Below are 21,201 nucleotides of genomic sequence, written 5' to 3'. Positions count from 1 at the left end.
GAAAGTTACTAGTTTTAAACACCTTAGATACAAAAGTCCAGCGATATTATAAATTAGTATAACATAAAATAAGTATGATGCTTAAATAATTTTAATAACTTACATGCTCCTAAATAATTATTTAAAAAGCCATCAATTCCGGACATCACATAAAAATTAACCCACCAAAATAACTAAAAGACTTTCATTCCCAAAAAATTCTCAATTAAAAATTTGTATCATAATGCCTTCGATTCATATTATATCAGAATGCCTTCCATACATATTATATCATAAAGATATTTATAATCAAGAAAGTAATAACCACAACCGGTTTGAATGAGAATTGAAGCCAAAGTCCAACCCCGTGCAAAGAAAGATTCGTTCCTCCACGTGAACCAACTAAAATATATGATCCTCAATGAATGTGATATACTATGTGGGCCAAACGGTTTCACTCTCATTTTAACGTCTGTTGCAGGTTTAACTAAAATCTCATTTCTAATATTTTCGTCCGAAAGATTTCACTTTCTCATCGGAGAGCCAATGATTTTGTAACAATTTAGGTGGGCTTTTTATCCATAAAAGGGTAGCGTTCGATCACTCGATTTGTTAATATTATTACGCCATGGTTTTTTTTTTCCAACCCTTTTGTTTATTATTATTTTTATTAATTATTATATGGAAGTTATTTTTTTTTGGCATCTTTAATTAATTTTTAAGTTAAATTTGATCTCAGTTGACGTTAACCACTATCATCATCATCATCATCTAAAAATAAAAATTCCAATAATATTAAAAACTAATATAACATAAAATAAATGTAATCTCTAAATAATTTAACTTACATGCTCCTAAATAATTATTTATTTAAAAAAATCCAACCACCAACATCACATAAATTAATAAACCAAAAAAACAAAATTCCAAAAACAATTCTCATATAAAAACTTATATATTTACACATAGAATGCCTTCCCTTCATATTATATCATAAGGATATTTATAATCAAGAAAATAATAACCACAACCAGTTTGAGTGAGAATTGAAGCCAAAGTCCAACCCCGTGCAAAGAAAGATTCGTTCCTCCACGTGAACCAACTAAAATATATGATCCTCAATGAATGTGATATACTATGTGGACCAAACGGTTTCACTCTCATTTTAACGTCTGTTGCAGGTTTAACTAAAATCTCATTTCTAATATTTTCGTCCAAAAGATTTCACTTTCTCATCGGAGAGCCAATGATTTTGTAACAATTTAGGTGGCCTATTTATCTATAAAGGGGTAGCGTTCGATCACTCGATTTGTTAATATTATATTATTATTATTATTATTATTCGTTAACTTTTTTGTTATTTATTATTTTTATTAATTATTATAGGGAAGTTTGTTCTTTATTAATTATTATATGGAAGTTTGTTTGTTTGTTTTTAATTAATTTTTAAGTTAAATAATTATTTAACTTAGAATTTTAATGGATTAGGATTATTGAAATGAATTTTTTAAGTGTTAAAAAAAATTTTTAATTGTTTTTTTATTAATTTTTTTAATCAAGTTGCATAACGATGAATGGATTAGCGCAGATGCCCAGGGCACCACTTAAAGCACCCAAAAAAACTGCTAATAGCAATAACAGCTTGACACAGAAAATAATAATGGATCCGAGCAAACGGAACTTCGAATTACACGGCGGATTAAATTTCAGATTCCGGCAAAATTCTATAGGACTCTTTAAGGCCTTCCAGGCAAAAAAACAGCGCACAATTGGCGATATTGCTCAGAATTACGATGTATGATCGACAGCTTTCAAGAGTAAATACGGTAGCAATATCACACATGCTCGTGACTCTCAATTTTGCTACTATATTTAGCCGCGCCCTCTATTTTTCTCAGCGACGTCCGAAAATATCTTAGTTATCTAAATTTAGAAACAACACTAATTGAAAATCCACCAAAGCCCGGCGGGCATAGGAATTTCTCTGAAGAATGGGAAGAAACCTTTTCTGGTTTCAATAGATCAGTATTCGATCCCTATCTCTATCTGTGAGCAGTCACCAGAGTTTCAATAAATCGCAGTCCATCGAACTTCGGCGCAAACGCCTCTTCAGCCTTCTTAGAATTGGAATTCTGAGAAAAGGCCATGTCATCGTTCATCGATTTGGCCTGTAAATAACAGCAGAAAACCACTATGTTCAAGACAAAGTCCAAAAGATTCTCTCTAATATTTAAATTGGCCCTGTTTCAGACAGCGCCGTAAAGAAGCAGAGAAAGAAATAAAAACGGATCCAAAAAATCTAGCGTAGGAATGAAGTATTGACTGACCGCAGGAGAGGATGCAGTGACTCGGATCTCGTGGTCATGGAGAGCAGTGAACGCTGCAGACGCGGACGCTGCAGCAGCACAAAAGAGTGAGACGGGCTGCCTCATTCTTCAATTCTTCTGGCAAAAAAGAAGCTTCAAGGAATCGAACCTCTGACCTGACAGAAGAAACCCTTGCTTTATAATACGAAAATCTGTTTCAACTCACGGAACAAACACCTGAATAGCAGGTGTAGATACAAAGACTGAAACTGAGACTGGTGGCCCTTTTGAAGCCTTAAAACAAAAAGCAAAACGGTCCTGCAAGGCAATTTCGCTTTTCACAGGTCAATAACGACTGTCTCGACCAATATTGAGATGGCCTCCACAACGGAACGGCAGGAGGCGTGTTCACGACGCGCAGCTTCCCCAGACTTCGAATCTTTAGGCCCTCCGAAACAGGGGAAACGGTCGTTCATACGCTGCGGAAACTTGAAGTCAGAAAGAGAGGGCTTGAGCATTTTATAGGCATGTGTGCGCAGACGAGATTGACGAGAAGATTGGTCTACCCTTCATTTTAAATTAAAAATAAAAATCAAAATGAAAATTAAGCAAATGATTCGTTGAAGTGAAGGTGAATAACTGGCCACGCGTTTTTTGTGGGAAGGTATGGAAGTATTTGTGTTGAAAATATCTCCTCACTTCTGATTTGTGGAGAGGGCATTCCGGCCATCGCTATCTACTAGCGAGATCTGTACTTAAAACGCTTAAAGGTAAAAATTAACAATTTTCATTAAAATGGAAATTGTTTACTTAAATTAGGTTTAAAAATATGATAGCAGGGCATTTAGGTTGTTAAAATATTTTGTAGGGATTCGGTGATATAGCTTATCAAAAGAGAAGCTAATCATTACAATGTTGTGAGCAGATCTCAACATAAAATTGAAAGAAAAAAAGGCACAAGCTCTGCTAACAAGAAAATAGCTAGAAGATGTTATGACCGGTTTGGATGTGCTTGGAGATGATGTGATAGGTCTCATCACATGCACACATGGAAATATCCAAGAAATTAAGTTGGAAGATGCTTTGACCAACTAGGATGTGCCAAGAGTTGGAAACATAATCTAAAGATAAACCCTAGGCCACAACTCTGAGCAAAGCAAGAAAACAAGGCACATAAGCCCGCTGAAAAACTTCAAGAGGAGCCACATACAAAGAGCTCTGTAAAAACAGAGACCGAGTCAAAACCCTAATGTCACAGGACAAAATTGTCCCATGAAAACAAGGTAGGCATAGTGGCCCGTAGATGAAAGTCAATGAAACTTGGGCATAGGCCGCCTAGGAAACCCTTCACCATAGAAAACAAGTAGCCAAGAAAAAGGAAACATGGCAACCATCCCAACAAACAAAGCGCAAAGAAAACTTTGCAGGGAAGCACGAATTACTAGCGCAAAGCACTTGCAACTAACCAACCACCAGTGATGACACAAGCAAAACACAACTCGAACATAAACAACGCCAAATATTAGCCAAAATAAACCCCGACAAAGAAGGTCCAATGCTAACCATAAGTAAGTGAAACAAGCCACCAAACCACATAGGCAAACAAGGAAAACCAACAACTCTAATAACAATACAGACAAAAAATCTCCAACTCAAAAAGAAAAAACATAATCCAAAATGTCAAATAGCTAGAATTCAACCTAGCACTCCACTCACCACAAATGAATAATTACCAATTCCTAATTGCTATCTCTATTAAATCTCTTTATTTATTTGTTTTAAATTTAATTACATGTTTTTATTTCATTATAAAAGTGATATGGAACACTCAGATATCTTTACTTTGTTATTGATTCAAATTACCTCTGACTCCTTTATTTCCCTTGCACTTATATCCTCATTATTGATTCAAATTACCTCCCACACCTTTGTTTCCCTTACACTTATATCCTCCTTTTATTATGATGGTTTGCATATTTCATGAAATTTTGATTCCCCTTGCCATTGATCGTATTGTTTCTATGCCCTCTTTGATTCCAATCTTAATTTAAGTATTTATATTTTTTTTCATTTTAATGGTTTGCATATTTGATGAGATTTTGATGCCCCTTGCTATTGATCGTATTGTTTCTATGCCCAACCACTTTTCTTTATCTCCAATCTTAATTTAAGTATTTATTCTTTGTTTTCGTATTGTTTCTATGCCCAACCACTTTTCTTTATCTCCAATCTTAATTTAAGTATTTATTCTTTGTTTTTTATTTAAATAATGTAGTTATATCATGTGGTTATCGATCAACTAAAAATCTGAACATAAAATTTTATAGTTAAATTTATTTTATATTTTCAAAAATTTATCAAATTAATTTAAAAAAACTATATAATTTTAATATGCTATTTATTTATTTTATACATCAATTTATTTTTATATAATTATTATATATATATAGTGATTTTGCACATGAGTGCATGTTGTGATGGTCGGGGTGGTTGGTTTGCACACCCTCTCGGCCGCGTTCGAATCCGCGGAGCTGCGCATGCTGCAGCGTATCAAGATCCATGGCGATTAATCAAACGATATGACGGTTGTCAGCCTAGTTCTGACACGTATTTGTAATATATGTATAAAAAAAGAGGGCCCATGATGCTTCTGTAGGGAACTAGCCCCGCCCATTAAAAATATATATATATTTAGTGATTTGGTTTCCTCACATCAAAGGCATATTATGGTTTTCAATTTCTAATTGATTGATTACACTATAAAATTTATTTTTCACATTTTGGTATTATTATTCACGCCACTGTAGGGTATAACACATTTGTTATGCATTGACCCATTAATTGTTCTAGTGTCTACATTTTGATATTATTATTCACACAGTTGTAGGGTATAACGCATTTGTTATGCATTGGCACATCAATTGTTCTAGTGTCCTCGCTCAAAGATTCAAAGGCTCACGGTTGAAAATAAAGATCAACATATGTTGTTGCAAATGTTTGATGAAAAGGGGTGTGCATTCAAAGAAGAAATTTCAAATATGAAAACTCAGCCGGAAGAGGGAGAAAAAATCGAAAATGGAATGAGGAAGCAATACAAGGAGCTGGAGGATGAGTTCCAAAAATTGAACGCTGAAGAAATTTATACAAGAGAAGAGTTAGAGAGGCTCAAAACTAGTGCTCAAGCATCTACAAATAAATCAGTAATTATTGGATCAATGAGTGGTAGAAAAAAAATGAGGAATCAACAACAAAATCACCAACCATACATGAAGCAGAAAAATAAGAGGAGGCCAAAAAAGAAGAATATAATAGGGAAGTGTTATAATTATGGATTTCGTAGACACATAGCAACAATGTGTAGTAATGGAGAGATCAAATCCTCTCATCAAAAGAAGCAACCAAAGGAGAAGCAACATCAAGCATGCATGCAAAGGAAATCTCCATCATTAAAATATAATAGTCCATTTTATGGTTATTGTTTCTCATGCAATAATTTTGGCCATAAGGCCAAGGATTGCAAAATGCTCATGTGTTTTAGGAGATCGAACCAAAAAGAGAAGAATAACCAAGGCCAACCAAACAAGAAGAAGAAGGATACGTAGATGAAAGTATGGAGGAGAAAAGAGCAGCAAGGAACTCCCACCAAAAATTGAGGCCTGCATGTTCTCAGACGAAGCATATGGTTGCATCATGAGTTGCATGTAGATTTTTGGATGTGCAGCCATATATGGAAGAGTTCATGACGATAAATCTGCATATTGTAGGAGATGCATGTGTTCAAGGGGGGTCCTTAAGGTTTGAAGTGCACTTTCATTTTTAGATCTATTTAATTGTAGTTTGATTTTATTTAATCAACCATGTACATTTTTTGATAGTTTTGGAGCAACTATATGTTTTGGTTTATGTTGATGTTAATGTTGATATGGTAGCCATATAGTTATTCTTATGTGAATTGTCTAGGTGTGATGGGGGATCACACATTCAGGGGGAGCAATTGTGCTTCCAAATGGACTTGCAAATTATTGACATCGCGCTCACTTTGGACGAGTTTTATTGTGCTTATTTTTCATAAGTGTGTTGTAGGAAAGGAGTTTTTAATGTTGTTACCATATAGTAGCAAGATCATATGCTTGCATGACATGACTTGTGTATTGTTTTTGATAGAGAAATCTCATGTGTTTTCATGCATTTGTTGCTGCCATGGAGAGATAATATGTTGTTGCCTATGATTTGTTCGATAGTATGCATTTACATGGTTGAGTCATGATGATTTACATTTCTGATCATTTATGGAGAAAATGTTGTTGCTCATGATGTCTTGGTATGATGGATTTGATGCTTGTACCTCATTAATGATATGTTTCTCACCTATGATGAGGAGATGATGAGTTTAGTGCTACAAATAGTGTTATAATGCTAGATATTATGTTATTTTTGTTGTTTCTACTTATTGATGTACTGCTCATGTTTTGATTTGATGGTGCATTATGATAATAAGCCTCATGATGATGATGATATGTATTTGTTGTTGCCCTATGACATATTTCTATTGTTGATGCACATGTGGAGCGTAGTGGTTATCATGATTTTGCTGCATGATCTTTATTCATGGGATGGTGATGGCCGAGGTGTTGAGGGCCATGCACTAGCATATAGTTTGGATAATGTTCTTATTGTTGTTGCTGCACATTGAGAGAGTATGTCATTTCTCATGAGAGCCTTGTGCTTGATGCATAAGCCATGGATTATATTATTGTTGTCACTTCCATATGGAGCATATATTGATGCTCATTGTTGCCATGTACTCATGTTACTTCATGTTTTGGGCATGTGTAGAAGAGAGCAACATTGTGTGCATATGTAAAAGCCATGTACTATCATTGTGTCATCTTTTGGGTGTATTACTCATGGAGAGACCCATGGTGTCTAGTATGACATGTTATTAGCTATGTATGGGTCAATGGAAGTCCAAGTCATGTATTATTTTATATATATTTGATATAACCTCACTATATTAGGTGCATGATCTAAACTTGGGTCCATAGAATCATGGTTTGTGATAGGTGCAGAGGAGTCATATTTCAGTCCTATGTACTTGTCACAACAATGTATTTGCTCCATGAAGCATTGTATGTATTGTACTTCATTGTATATCATTGCTCAAAGTCAATTGGATTCATGGTCATGAGGAGTAGTCTCTTACACTTGACAAGGAGGCTTATTGCAACAGTGAAGAGGATGTGTTGCATCAACAGTAAAGACAGTGTGTTTGCAGCGCCATTACATGTATAGGGGGAGCATGCTCAGTTCCAAAGATGGCATGGCATTGGCAGAGACATGATTGGAAACTAAGCTTCTTGGTCTACATCAACCTTGTATTAATATGATTTTGTGTAGGACAGGTGGATTCCTTCTTTCATCTGATACATTATTTGCATTGTTGTTAGTGTTGATGCGACCCTTTGCCATTGATGTCAAAGGGGGAGGGGACTTGAATGGTAGAGTTACAACTTCAGAGTGTATGGAGATTAGCCTCGCATGTCAGATTGAGGTTGACATCAATGCCAAAGGGGGAGTTTGTTGGCATTGTAGTGTTGGCATTGATGTTAACATGTTCATGGTGTTGCTTGTCATGTGAAAGTATGATATATGTTTGGCTTGATAGTCTTGTTAGTTGGCATTGATGTCAACATACTTATGACTAGACTTAGTGGAGATGATGTTGTGGTGATTGAGTAGAGATGGATTCTACATGTGATGTTGGATTGAGGTTGACATGCTATGTTGGTTGGAGATGTTGCTACTGCAGATAGTTGGAGTGCTACTACAGGTATTGCATATGTCTCTACATGTCTTGGAGACATTGGAGTTGTTGCTACATGTGTGAGATGTGGTTACTTGTGTTGGAGGTGCTTCTATTAATGTTGGATGCAGTTGGATGAATTAATGTTGTTGTTGTAGGAGTTGGAGATGCTACTATATTTGGAAGAGGTGTTTGTTGTAGTATTTTCCTCTCAAAGATGTACGAAAAGAGAACACTTAAGATTTTGGATGACAAACAGTCTCAACAATATAAATGGCCGCTAAACATTGTAGATCTGAAGCAACTGATAGAAACAAAACCTGCCAAAGTCCTGATCTATGCCACAATCATAGTTAAACAACAAAAAGAAACAGTAATAACTCCAATAATCCAATGGAAACTAGATATACAAAGAATAAATTTTATTATAACACCTGTGAAGGGAACAAATAAATATTACCAGTCCCCCTCTATGGGATGGGTTCTTGGCTATCCTCAAATGTCTTCATATTTTTGTTAGAGTCCCTCTCCTCTATAATGTGTAAACCTGACAAATGAAATGTTTGAGTTCAATGGGAACTAAAATGGAAAAAGTGGTGTGCGATAATGAAAATAATCAGAGTTACAACAGTGAGTGTGATAATGAAAATAATCAAAAGTAAATAATGAATGGAAAACCCTTCTATTTAAAACAAAAATATTGAGTTATCCTCGAATAATGAGCAATAATAAAATATTATTAACCCCATTCTTGGAATAACCACTTGGAATATTTTATTATATTTCGTTAGGAGGGAAAAAGTATTTAAACTTTTATTTAGAAATAATAAATAAATAAATGATTTATTTATTATCTCAAGAAATTGGTTAAGGAATGATAAACAAATAATGATTTATTTAACTATTCGGGATTTAGTCAAACTTGACAAGGAATAATAATTAAGTGTTCCTAGAGAAAAATAAGATAATTAATGATTTATCTGTTTATTTGTAATTACTGGGTCAAATATGACAAGGAATATTAATTAAATAATTGTTTAATTAATTATTCCTACAAGAAAATTAAATAAATAGTGATTTATTTAATTATTCTTCATGGATTTAATTATAAATTACTTAACAAATGTGATTTATTAAGTAATTTCTCACAGTGAAAGCAATTTTACTATGGTAAAATTGGCCTTACATGGTATACTTCGATCCATCTAGTAAATTAGGTTAGATGAGCAATTTTTTGGTGATAACAGATTGGCCCCCAATGTACAAGCGTTATGAGAAAAATGTATGACTGAAGTACATTGTAAAGACACAATCACTAGACAACAAAGCAGAGAGAGAGACCAATAGAGTTGAAGCAAAAGAGGATAGGGACAAAGGGGGTGAGACCAATGCAAGTCTCCTTTTATGTTTTGGTACCGGATCTCAATGAGGCTAGGGAGGCATACCTATACCCACCGAGATAACTTAGTACAAAAATAATGGTGTGCTCAGAAACATAAAACTTAGAAATGAAGTACATGTTGAATGGTACATGACATGCTGGCATAACTGAGCCAAAAAATAATACAATGTGTCCCATATACATAATGCACCTGGAAAAAACATGAGCCAAGACTGAATACAATATCATATGATTACATGAGATATAATGGCCCTTCCCTAAAAAAAATGGGTGGGAAGGAGGGTAGAACAACCAAAGAAGCCCTGCTGAATAGAGAAGGGCTCTGCAAAACTGAATGGATCATCTGAAGGAGACCTGCATGATATGAACACTGCAATTGATAGGAACCAGACCCATAAAATCTGCAGAACTGCATCTCAGATTGTAGCATAACAGGAATGCATACGAGCATGTGGGGGGCTACCTAAAGGGCCACCCATCATGAGGTCTGAAGCATCTCACACACACTCGGGAATCACTGGTACAATCTGCTGCATCACTGGACCATCAAGTGTATGAATCACGAACATGAAACAACCAAGTCAAAGGGAAATAATGAGTCCCTTTGCTTGATCTGAGGCACTGAACGAGAATGGAAGATGAAACCAAGATACACCACCCTCTAGGCTGGTCTTCTAGAATAAATGAGTTGATGTTGATAGATTAGGGCCTTCGATAGGTGAGGCAATGAGGATCCTCAACTAAGACACGAGGGAAAATAGTAATGTGATTGATGGATTGACACCAAGGACAATGGAAAATGTGGGATTGAGGGACAAACAAATGGCTACCCTTGTCAAAGCATAAAGTGCATGGTTGACCTGATAGCGACTGACTCAACTCCAGAGGGGATGGGGACAGTATGACTGGAGGCCAAAATGGGCAACACAAGATGAATGATATGAAAATATGGATAGAATACTGTGACATGATATAATGGGACGTGAAACAGACTCCATGTATGAAAAGGTGATTCATCACAGATGCTTTGCGCAAGGGTGACTCGATGACACTGCCACACAGAATAGGCCCGGCGAGGACCATGAAAACATGAGTAAATGATGGTTAATCATGACGAAAATCGATATGTGGTACGACAAGTATTAAGCGAAGGTGTTCCCTAAGGCACAAGTGTCACATATGAAGAAATTCGGTTTTAAGAGGCGACGAAGTGACCCTTCTTGAAAAAATGACGTCTTGGTGAAGTATCAAATCATCAAAAAATGAGAAAGACCCATTATAATACTTGATGAGATATTTCCAACGGTGTTGACAGTTCGTCAAACAGAGCTACAGTTTGGTCGCAATGGGTGACAGAAAAATTGTGGATTTTTCTATGAAATGACATTTTCCCTCCAATTTGAATTCATTTGCTAAGTGAACTGTGGTGAATTTGGAGAGGAGGAAAAGGCCCTAAATCTTGTGGAGATCGTAGCGGACAAACCGATTGTCAGAATCAGGATCTGTGACTTTCAGGTTCGTGGCATTACTTATCTCTTCAATTTCAGTGGTTTATTTCTTGATTTTTGGCACCTGGCAGCTCCCTGGGAGACCACTACTCCTCTTCATGGTCACATCACACTTTTTGGGCCTAGAAGTGCGATTTGGCTCACAGGAAACATGTGAAATCCTGCGATCTTGCACTTTCTAGGCAGAAAACTATGATTTGGGCCTAAAAAGAGGGGTGGTCTGCTAGCCTGGTGGGGTTTGTAGGTTGATCAGTGTAGACTAGTGTTTTCTTCTTTGAACTGCCAAGACATGTTGTGTTTCGCAGGCATGGAAAAGATAAAAATCAACTGGTGTGAGCGAGACTTAGATACCCTTCGATCCAAGATTCAGAGGGATTAGGGGGTTTGAGGGGCATTGGCTCGCTATGGGATTCTCAAGTTGGTAGAGAACCCATTGATGAGGGCTGGTGAGCCCTTGCTATCAAGAATTGTGATCTATTGGGATCCAGAGCAAGAGGTATTTATCGTACAGGGGCACAATATTGAGCTCACATTACAGGATATTTATTTCTTGATGGAACTCCCTCCCCTAGGAGTGGTGGGGGATATTCATCTGGTGTTGCCTCATGGGAGGAACATTACTGAGTTGGTGGATGCCATTTTCCACGGGATGTGCGTGTCAAGGGCACGACCATCCCAATTGGTGATCTAGACCGGTTAGAGACACGGGTTGTTTCTACAGTTGTGTTATGGGTCTTGGGCAGCCAGGCATTCCACCACATCACTGGTGGGCAGATGATGCTGGTTGAGAGTGTTCTGGCTAGGACCTACTATGGGTGGGCCCAGATGATGCTGTTGTCGGTGAAATGACAGTTAAGTCTATGCAGGAGTTAGGTGACCCGTGACTGTTGTTTTGGTACAATGTTGTGTGCATTCTTCTTTGAGAAGATACCCACCATTTGTCCTCATGTATAGATCTGAGATGGGGGCCCACAGGAGCCCAAGATGCATCGCTGGGGGTAGCTACTGTGGAGAGGAGGAGGAGGGGGAATCGAATGGGTGTTCTGACCTGAGTTTTTCACACATTGGGATTAGATGCCCCTCTACATTGACGATTATCCTTATAGCGGGATGAACTATCAAGGTGATCCTGACTTACCACTTCCACCCAGGAGAGCATGGGGGCCAGACGATAAGTGTTAAGTTGTTATTCTATGGTGAATTTCATATTTTTATCACATGTATATGGTACTGAGTGTAAAATATGTGGTATGTAGACATAGCACCAGTAAAACCGACAGGATATGCAGGACGAGCCGCAGCGCCTAGGGCTGCAGATCGTGGAACATCATCGTCATGTCAGGGTCCAGAGGATAGTGTGCTACTCGCTGATCTACACCGTAGATGTGAGGTACTCTTAACCGAATTTTCTGAGCACAGATGGCATGAGTTAGATGATCGATACATAGATGAGTGTACCGGCCTTCCCTCAGAGTGGTGAGGTATCATGCGATACATGGCGATGGCTGGTCAAGCAGTACGTGATCTACGTGCAGGTGGAGCAGAGCCTTTGGCGCGGGATCCGTCGAACAATGACTAGATATGGGGACTTGTGGGTCCCTTTGGTTTTTATTTTTGGAACATGCTATGGGCATGTCTGATGTATTTAGAGCTATGGGCTCCAAAAACTTATATGATACATAATATGATTATGTATTTTTATATGACGATGATGGTTCGCCATGTGTTGTGTTTATGGTTGTCTTCTGTGGTATACATGTGATAAATGCCAATCTAGAATGTTGTTTGCAATGGTGTCTACATAGTTATTTTGGGTTCTAGGAACATGATTGAAAGTAATGGTTTCAAATTCACGTACCAACAGCTTAACTCATAGATATTTTCTAAATAGGACTTGGTTATGTACATGATACACACCATTCAATTGCATGACAAGTACCAAGGAATCTAAACGAACATGAAGATGAAGGATGTGATGAACGAGGGCATCGATTAACAAACTTATCACTGCATCATATTCGGCCTGTTTATTGGTGGAAGATCCAATGCACATGCTGTTCGAAAGGTCTAACATATGCAAGGGGGTAAAAATGGCCTAGGCTATCGAGGCTAGATTCTTGGAGAAGCGAATCGCATCGTCGGCATGACCGATGTATGGTGTGGATGATGGATCCATCTCAAAGGTGAAAAAGACAACAGATGAGATGATGCAACCTACCTAACTTCATGGCAGAAATAAAGACACACAAATCAAAGGGATATGTTATGGAAAAAATTTCTTGAGGTAGACTGCATTGGGAGAACTAGGAAGGAGATGGCCTTCAAAATCCTCCAAAATCTATGCCCCCTTGCTTAAGTGCAAGGGTAATTAGGGGTAGACATAGCTTCCATGATGTCCTCATTAGAATGGAAGATGGGTGGACACGAGGAAGACTGACTACATGATGCGGCGGCGGTACCTTGTGCATCAACCTGAGAAAGAAGGTTCCCATATGCATCATATTGAATGGTAGACAATGAGCTAGTAGATGGAGGATCTACAGATGTTAAGACCTAGGATTCTGTCGAAAGAGGTTCGATAAAAGCGTGTGCAAAAACCTCAGAATTGTTTGCCTGTGAGGAACTCAAGGATGACAACAGATAAAGGATATGGCCCGTGTTGTCTGTCATCTCGATATCGGGGGGAGGGATCATGATGGTGGGACCAGAGTCCCCATGTTCTGGTTTACTAGTGGTACCAAAATCCATGGGTAGAGGAGTAGGTGTTCCACTACAAGTGGTCTCGTATTCATGAAGTGCCTCAAGGAAATCGTGAAATTCGTCGAGATGAGGGAAACAATGGGAGTAGTGACCATGATGATCGCACAAGGCACAAGGGTGATTTGTGTGTAACATTCAGAGTTTCTTGGGTGGACCTGGTAAGTTAACATGGACTTCAGGGATATTTGACTCAAGGAACGTTTCATGAACCAAAGGTTTGAGATGAGGAAGCTCAGGAAAATTATTGGTGGCATGCCCAACAACTTTACACAAAGCGCACGGAGGTGACGACTTTGGGGCCTTAGGGGCTAGAGGAGCTTGGGGAGCCTTGTCCTTAAGTTCTTTCCTTTTAGCTTTTTCCTTTTGTCTGAATGCTTTCACAACAGGAGTGGGTTCCTGTTGAGGTTGTGATGGAACTGAAGCAGTGGCAGGGGTCATAGGGACCGGTTGAACCGGGGTCAAAGCATGATAAGGTCTTAGTTGACCAGGCGGAATGCTTGCAGGGGGATCGATGTACCATACTGGGATCCCCAAAGTCATGTTAGGAAGGACCAACGAAGCCATGACAGGGATAGAAAATATTCCCGGAGGGGGAAATAAGAAAGGTATCTGGCCTACAGGGTAATGTCCTATAGATCTTGGATGGTTGAGACCTAGAGGAATAGTTCCTGGTGGAAACATAGGAGAGGAACCCACAAACGGAGGAGGTCTTGGGGGGGTGGATCTAGAGGGCTTAGCTGGGATGGAAACAACAGGGTGCTGAGGAGCTGGTTGTTGATCGGATGTACCAGACTTCTTGAGAGCAGCCTGTGACGCTTGTAACATGCAAACACTCAAAGAGTTAGGCTCTAAGATGAGAGGGGGAGGACCAGGGAAAGCAACCAAAAATGAGGAATCTTTAAAGACTCCAGGTGAAACAATGGTGAGAGGAGTTGAGGACTTCTTATCTAACATTGATGAGATAAGGGACTCGGGGGAGGTCACAGATGTCGGCTCGTAGTAAGTCAACTGATCGATGGTAACGATCTTCCCTTCATGCGGGAAGCACATCTTGCGAAAAACAGCAAATGCGACGACTGACATTGCATATGTGTAACTACAACCCAAAAGAAAGTTGTAATCTAAAGGGGCATCAATAACCTCAATGTCTACCTGGACAGTCTTTCCCGCAAGGGTCACTAGACAGTTGTGGTACATGCCAAGAGGCCAGGAGGAGTGTCCCTCCTAAGTACACAAAGTGATGGTGGAGGGGGAAAACTCAGGTGACTTAAGTTTTTTCCAAACAATAGCGAACATCACATAGGTGGATGCACCTTCGCCAATAATTCATTGGGATGATGGCGTTACGGACTCAGATTGGTATCTGGAAAGCAACAGATGAAGGCAATGGGGGATGTTCTGATGTATCAACTAGGAAGACAATCAAACTATCATCAGAAGGATCTACTGCACCCAAATTAGTTAGTAGAGATTTCTTTTGAGATGGGCATGACTGGAGTACTTCCAATGTCGAAATGGTGGCAAGTGATTGCGCCAAGTTGTCTACTATACTGTATGTATGGGCAGATCGGTTAGAAGTCGTGTTACAATGTAATGGTCCCTTGGGGATCTTAGGGATATATAGATGCTCAACGGATGATTTGGTTTTGGACTCAGTGGCAAACGAAGTCAATGGGTTGTCATATTGATGTGACAGAGTTTGCAGGTTGATATCAGAGGGATTAACCTCATCGTAATTCATCATAAGGATCTATTAGTCACTAGGACCAGAAGGTTGGGGGGGATGGGCTGCTTGACCTGGCTGAGGTTGAGCAGCAACAAATCCTTGCTGAGGGAAAGGATTTGTAAGCATTGCTGGTGGAGATGGCACATGATTTTGAGGCGATTGTTGACCTCTAGAAGTTGCTTGAGCTTCTCACATTTGGCGAATCTGGGTAAGAGAGGACACGCATGTGTATAATGTCCATGTACACCACAAAATGCATAAGGCTTGTTTGTATGAATAGCCTTATTCTGCTTGGGATGGTTGCCCTATTGCTGGTTGTTAGTGTTAGGCTGATTCCCCTAGGGTTCACTAGGCTGAGTACCTTGATTACCCTGGTTACGCTTGTTTCCCTTCCCCTTATTCTTTTTCTTCGAATTTTGGAGATTGGTCGCACTCTGCTGCACAAACACTTGACCCTGAGGGGGATGTGGTTGTTGGGGCTGAGGATGCATAAGAGGCTACAACGCTAATGCTTGAGGGGCTGGAGCGGTCAGCTGTGCATAAGGAGGAGCAACAGTTTGGTAGACAGGTTGGAGCCCTGGAAACATGTTGCTAGCAGGAGGGGCATAAGTGTTGGAGGAACTGGTGCCCCCCTACAGATAGCCATAACTTTGCTGAGTATATGGCGAGGGATGTGAAAGGGTTCCAATGATACCGTCGGCGGCATGAGATTACCCCAGTTGCATTGGGACCTCCCGGACGGGGGAGGTCTAGAATGACGATATAGACATAACCAGATTGCGCATAAATCAGGTCATATCTTAGAGTGGTTTGGAGAGATTCTTCCTTGATTTGAGGAAAATGGGACGTGACATATTTTCCAATGGGTGCTAAAAGGCTCCTAAGAAACCAATCTAGATAGACATGGTCTTCGAAGGGAGGGGCACGACATGTACTCCTCCTTCTACACCACTCTTAAACATGGTCGGAAAGCCGAGTGGTGGAGGACTAATAGAATGAGGTCAATAGCTCCGTACCAATGTCATACCAAAGAGGTAACTGGAAATATGAGAGATACTCTTTAGCAAGCATCACGAAAATGGAATGAGATGCAATGTGTTTGTCTACATACCATTTAGCAGTGTCTCTAGTGAGCGTGCATTGGAACAACCAAAGACGAATGGAGTCATCAGTAATGGAGTTGGATGAACACCACATGTGGAAGGAGTGGACATTGTTGGTAGGGTCATCTCCAGCGTTACCCTCAAACTTTGGGATGTCTGAGGGACGCTTATTCGGCATAGTAGGCCAACCAACATCGTGGTGTATAGGGTCATTTATCAACTGGCTAAAATCTGGGAGACTTAACCCAACAATAAAAGGGAGCATGGGGGTTGTTGGAACAGTTCCTGAGACTGTTCCGCTAGATGTCACCACCGGGATAGAACTGAAGCCAACACCAAGTTGGGTTCCTGCACCAGCAGTGGGTCTAAACATGGTGGCAATACGCAGTGAAGGAGGCTCAGAATCAGATGAACCAGGAGAAGAGTCAGTATGGGGACTCGGGGGACTATGAACTTAAACCCTGCGGGGAGGAGTAATATGCCCAAGCGGAAACTGGGGATGAAGGCTAAGAGTCTCTGTGTCAAACGCCTTGGTGTCGCAATGGTGGTAAGACACACGTGACATGGAAATGGTGAAGGGAGATCAACAATATGACTTTGTCTTGATGAGGGGAGATAAATTTATTATGTTAATTCTTGGCTTGGCAGTGTAAACCAAGCGCCATTCGCTTAAGGTGTGCTTGTGTGTGTAAGTGTACTTATTGATTAAGCCCAGATCGTGTTTGTAAAAAAGAAAAAATCTTGCTGAAAGTAAACTAAAATTAACAACAAAAAATGAACAGCAAAACAATTATCTAAACCCCACCCAAACTAGGTTTGAAAACGTTGTGCTGTTTGGTGGTGAAATTGAAAAAAAACACACTAAAAAAGTCAAGAGATCTAAGTATCGGTGTGATTGGGATCAAATGACACTAGGCTCCTGGAAAGTGGTGCAACAACAACAAAAGACTAGAGAGGAAGATCACTACAAAAAGATAGGGAGATGGGTGTAAAAGCTAGGGAAACAGATGGGACCCTAAGGCCAATGACCAAACAAGGTTTAATAGGAACTATGGATAGAAACAACCTATCTTTATAGATCTGAAACAAAAGGGGACAAATCTGGAAAATATGGCTGAAAGTGTTGCAGAAACTCAAACTACTCACTCAGCTAAACTCCTCCTATAAAGGTGGAAGCGTACTAGAAGCCCTAAGGGGCTAAATTCCACTTCAACGAGTAAATCAGAGAAGATCAAGTTCTAAGCAGGATGAGATAGAGGTCAAACAACCCATTAGAAAGCTCTTAGAAAAACCCATAAACAAATATGATAAAAACCTGGAAACCCTAAAATCACAGTTACTGACCTATTTTCAGGGGGCGTCACACTTTTTGGGCTGAAAAGTGCGCTCTGGACTCTAGATCACACTTTTTGGGCTAAAAAGTGTGATTTCTACTCCTTTATTCTCGGTTGGCAAATCTCGAAAAAAAAAAACATAAAAAAAAAATTGTCGTCTCTATCGTGGTTGGTTCCTGTGATCTGTGGAAAAGACTAGAAAACTTGCGGAAGTCAGAAATTTGACAGATCTAGGGTTAAAAAGATAGAAAACAACATTAAGAGGTTGAAAAAAAGAAGAAACCCTAAGCTGAAAACTGAAGGTCACCCAGGTTTCTGGATCTGAAGTAAAAAACTAGTGGAGTCGCCAATTTTGTTGTAGTATTTTCCTCTCAAAGATGTACGGATAGAGAACACTTAAGACTGTGGATGACAAACAGTCTCAACAATATAAATGGTTGCTAAACATTGTAGATCTGCAGCAACTAATAGAAACAAAACTTGCCAAAGTCCTGATCTATGCCACAATCATAGTTAAACAACAAAAGGAAACAGTAATAACTCCAATCATCCAATGGAAACCAAATATACAAAGAATAGATTTTATTATAACACCTATGAAGGAAACAAATAAATGTTACCAGTCCCTCTCTATGGGATGGGTTCTTGTCTATCCTCAAACATCTTCAGCTTTTTGATAGGGTCTCTCTCCTCTATAATGTGTAAACCTAGCAAATGAAATGTTTGAGCTCAATGGGAACTCAAATGGAAAAAGTGATTTGCAACAATGAAAATAATCAAAAGTGAACAATGAATGGAAAACCCATCTATTTATAACAAAATACTGAGTTATCATCGAATAATGAGCAATAATAAAATATTATTAACCCCATTCTTGGAATAACCACTTGGAATATTTTATTATATTTGGTTAGGAGGGAAAAAGTATTTAAACATTTATTTAGAAATAATAAATAAGTACATGATTTATTTATTCTCTCAAGAAATTGGTTAAGGAATAATAAACAAATAATGATTTATTTAATTATTCCTGAGGGATTTAGTCAAACTTGACAAGGAATAATAATTAATTGGTGATCAATTAATTACTCCTAAAGAAAAATAAGATAATTAATGATTTATCTATTTATTTTTCATTACCGGGTCAAATATGACAAGGAATATTAATTAATTATTCCAAGAAGAAAATTAAATAAATAGTGATTTATTTAATTATTCTTCATGGGTTTAATTATAAATTACTTAACAAATGTAGTTTATTAAGTAATTTCTCACAGTGAAAGCAATTTTACTATTGTAAAATTGGCCTTACATGGTGTGCTTTAATTCATCTAGTAAATTAGGCTAGATGATCAATTTTTGGGTGATAACAGTGTTTAGAGATGTTGTGGTTACTTCTTGAGGAGTTGGAGGTGTTGGTCTTGGTGATAAGGTTGGAAGACTAGGGACTACTTGTCATTGATTTGTTGCAGGAGTTCTTGGCCTATGTTATTAGTTGTAGACTTGTTACAGAGGCTTGGAGGAATGTTCAAGAGCTGAAGAAGATGATCCATCAACTCGTAGTAGTCCTAGATTGATGGTTCAATGTTTTTCCTTAGCTTTTGCCCCAGTCACATGGAGCCAAGCCTGTGGGAGTGGCTTAAAATCTCCAATCATTGGCAGACAAGCCTATGGGAGTGACTGTGATGTTCCAGTCAAATTTGTTTAGTGTTGTGCATGCGACCGAGAATTTTCACGAGTTTTTCTCTGGATTTCTCACGTTACTCAACTAATTTTTGTATTGTGGCGAAATTCTTGTTCAAAACTTTTCGTTTATGGTCAGAAAAGTTTTTGGGACATCCAAAAGTTAATTAAATTTGAAAATATTGAAAGGAAAGTGGAGTGTTGGTTTGATAGAGTCAATGAGCTAAATCTGAATCAAATCAAGCATATGAATAGAGTTGTGTAACCCAGTAGTTCTTGGTAATTATTGAGTTAAGCATCTCAGTTCATTTATTTATTGGAGATAGCTCAATGATGTTTTGGTTGATTTTTCTTATGTGTTGAGTGAGTGTGATTTTGGAGAAGAGTGTACAAGCTATGTGAGTTGTATTGTAAATTTTCTGAAGTAGTTTGTAGTTGTAGCAGCAGATAGTTGAATTGTGTTTCAGCCATTGTATTTATGCAGTGAGTGAGGTTTTGAAGCGTGGATTGGACAAGTGATTGATGATATTGTGTGGAAGCCAGTGGAGTATTTGGAGATCATGTTCTCCTATTTTATTCTTCAATTTCTTGTTGTAGCTTTGGATTCAGAATGATGGTGATGTTGTGATGTTCATGTTGAGCGAATTGAGAGTCCAGTATGTAATATTGTGAAACAAGGCTCACATGGAGGAAGTCAAGGCATGGAGGCTTCAGAGTATACAGTGATTTTGCGGATTCAGTAAAAGGAAGAGTTTTATCCATCCAATAGGTGTTGGATAGTCCAATTTCAGTTGGGCAAGGATCGTTGATCGTGGTGGTCTAAAACAGATGGTAGTCAGTATATTCAAGAGAGAAACATATTTCTTGTCTGATAGATGCTAGCATACTGTGAAGGAATCCAAATCTTCTAGCTTATGGGTGTAACTTGATCCATTTAAAATTTGTTCAACAAATTAATAAAATATATTGAGTAACGCAACAACAAAAACGATGGTTTTTGACCCAGGAGGAGGGTTTTCCACTAGAAACACTTGTGTCTATTGTGTGATTTTTTTCATGGTTTTACTTGTGTTTCATGATCTAATATTTGCTTATGTGTTTGAGTTTATGCATGGTTTGAAGGTTTAATTAATTGGAAAAATAATTTAGCAGTTCCATCACTACTGATTCATCCCCCCGCCTCTCAGTAGTGATCTAGTTTCCAACATTATGTTGGAAAAGACATAAGAAGTTCATAAAACACAAACCTTTCCTAAGAAGAAAACATAACCTAGAAGCCAATATTAGATTCAATCACTAGAAAACCAATGCCAAAACAATTAAATGGACCAAAGAAAATCACAATGTCAAATAGCTCAAACAACATTGATGATCAATATCATCTCAAAATCCTTTTCTTACATTAAGTGCTTTCTCAATTTCAGGCACCAATGAACCTATATGATCAGCTAGCATGTTAGGTAGCACGACCACAAGCTCCTTCAATACTGAAAATGCCCCAACCTGCATAAGGAAGTTTTAGGCATAAATGTTAATATATGGTTTCAACAAAATTCTAAAGGATCAAGAAAAATGCAAACCACAAATTCCTCATTGT

General features: G+C 38.4%; 1 protein-coding gene across 1 annotated transcript; it reads right to left on the bottom strand.

Moving 5' to 3' along the window:
- Positions 1-1,656: 1,656 nt before the first annotated feature.
- On the bottom strand, positions 1,657-2,795 carry LOC149221227 (uncharacterized). The gene is made up of 2 exons (XM_089382925.1): positions 2,307-2,795; positions 1,657-2,147 (listed from the first exon to the last, which is right to left on the bottom strand). Exons 1-2 carry the CDS (start codon positions 2,409-2,411, stop codon positions 2,022-2,024), a joined length of 231 nt encoding a protein of 76 aa, XP_089239051.1. The 5' UTR covers positions 2,412-2,795; the 3' UTR covers positions 1,657-2,021.
- Between the last annotated feature and the right edge of the window lie 18,406 nt (positions 2,796-21,201).

This window comes from Pinus tabuliformis, chromosome Q, assembly GCF_031772625.1.
Source record: "Pinus tabuliformis cultivar Carrire ecotype Pingquan chromosome Q, CPIR1, whole genome shotgun sequence".
Taxonomy (NCBI): Eukaryota; Viridiplantae; Streptophyta; class Pinopsida; order Pinales; family Pinaceae; genus Pinus; species Pinus tabuliformis.
Note: the sequence above shows the minus strand (reverse complement) of the source record. Positions and strands in the feature narration are given on the sequence as shown.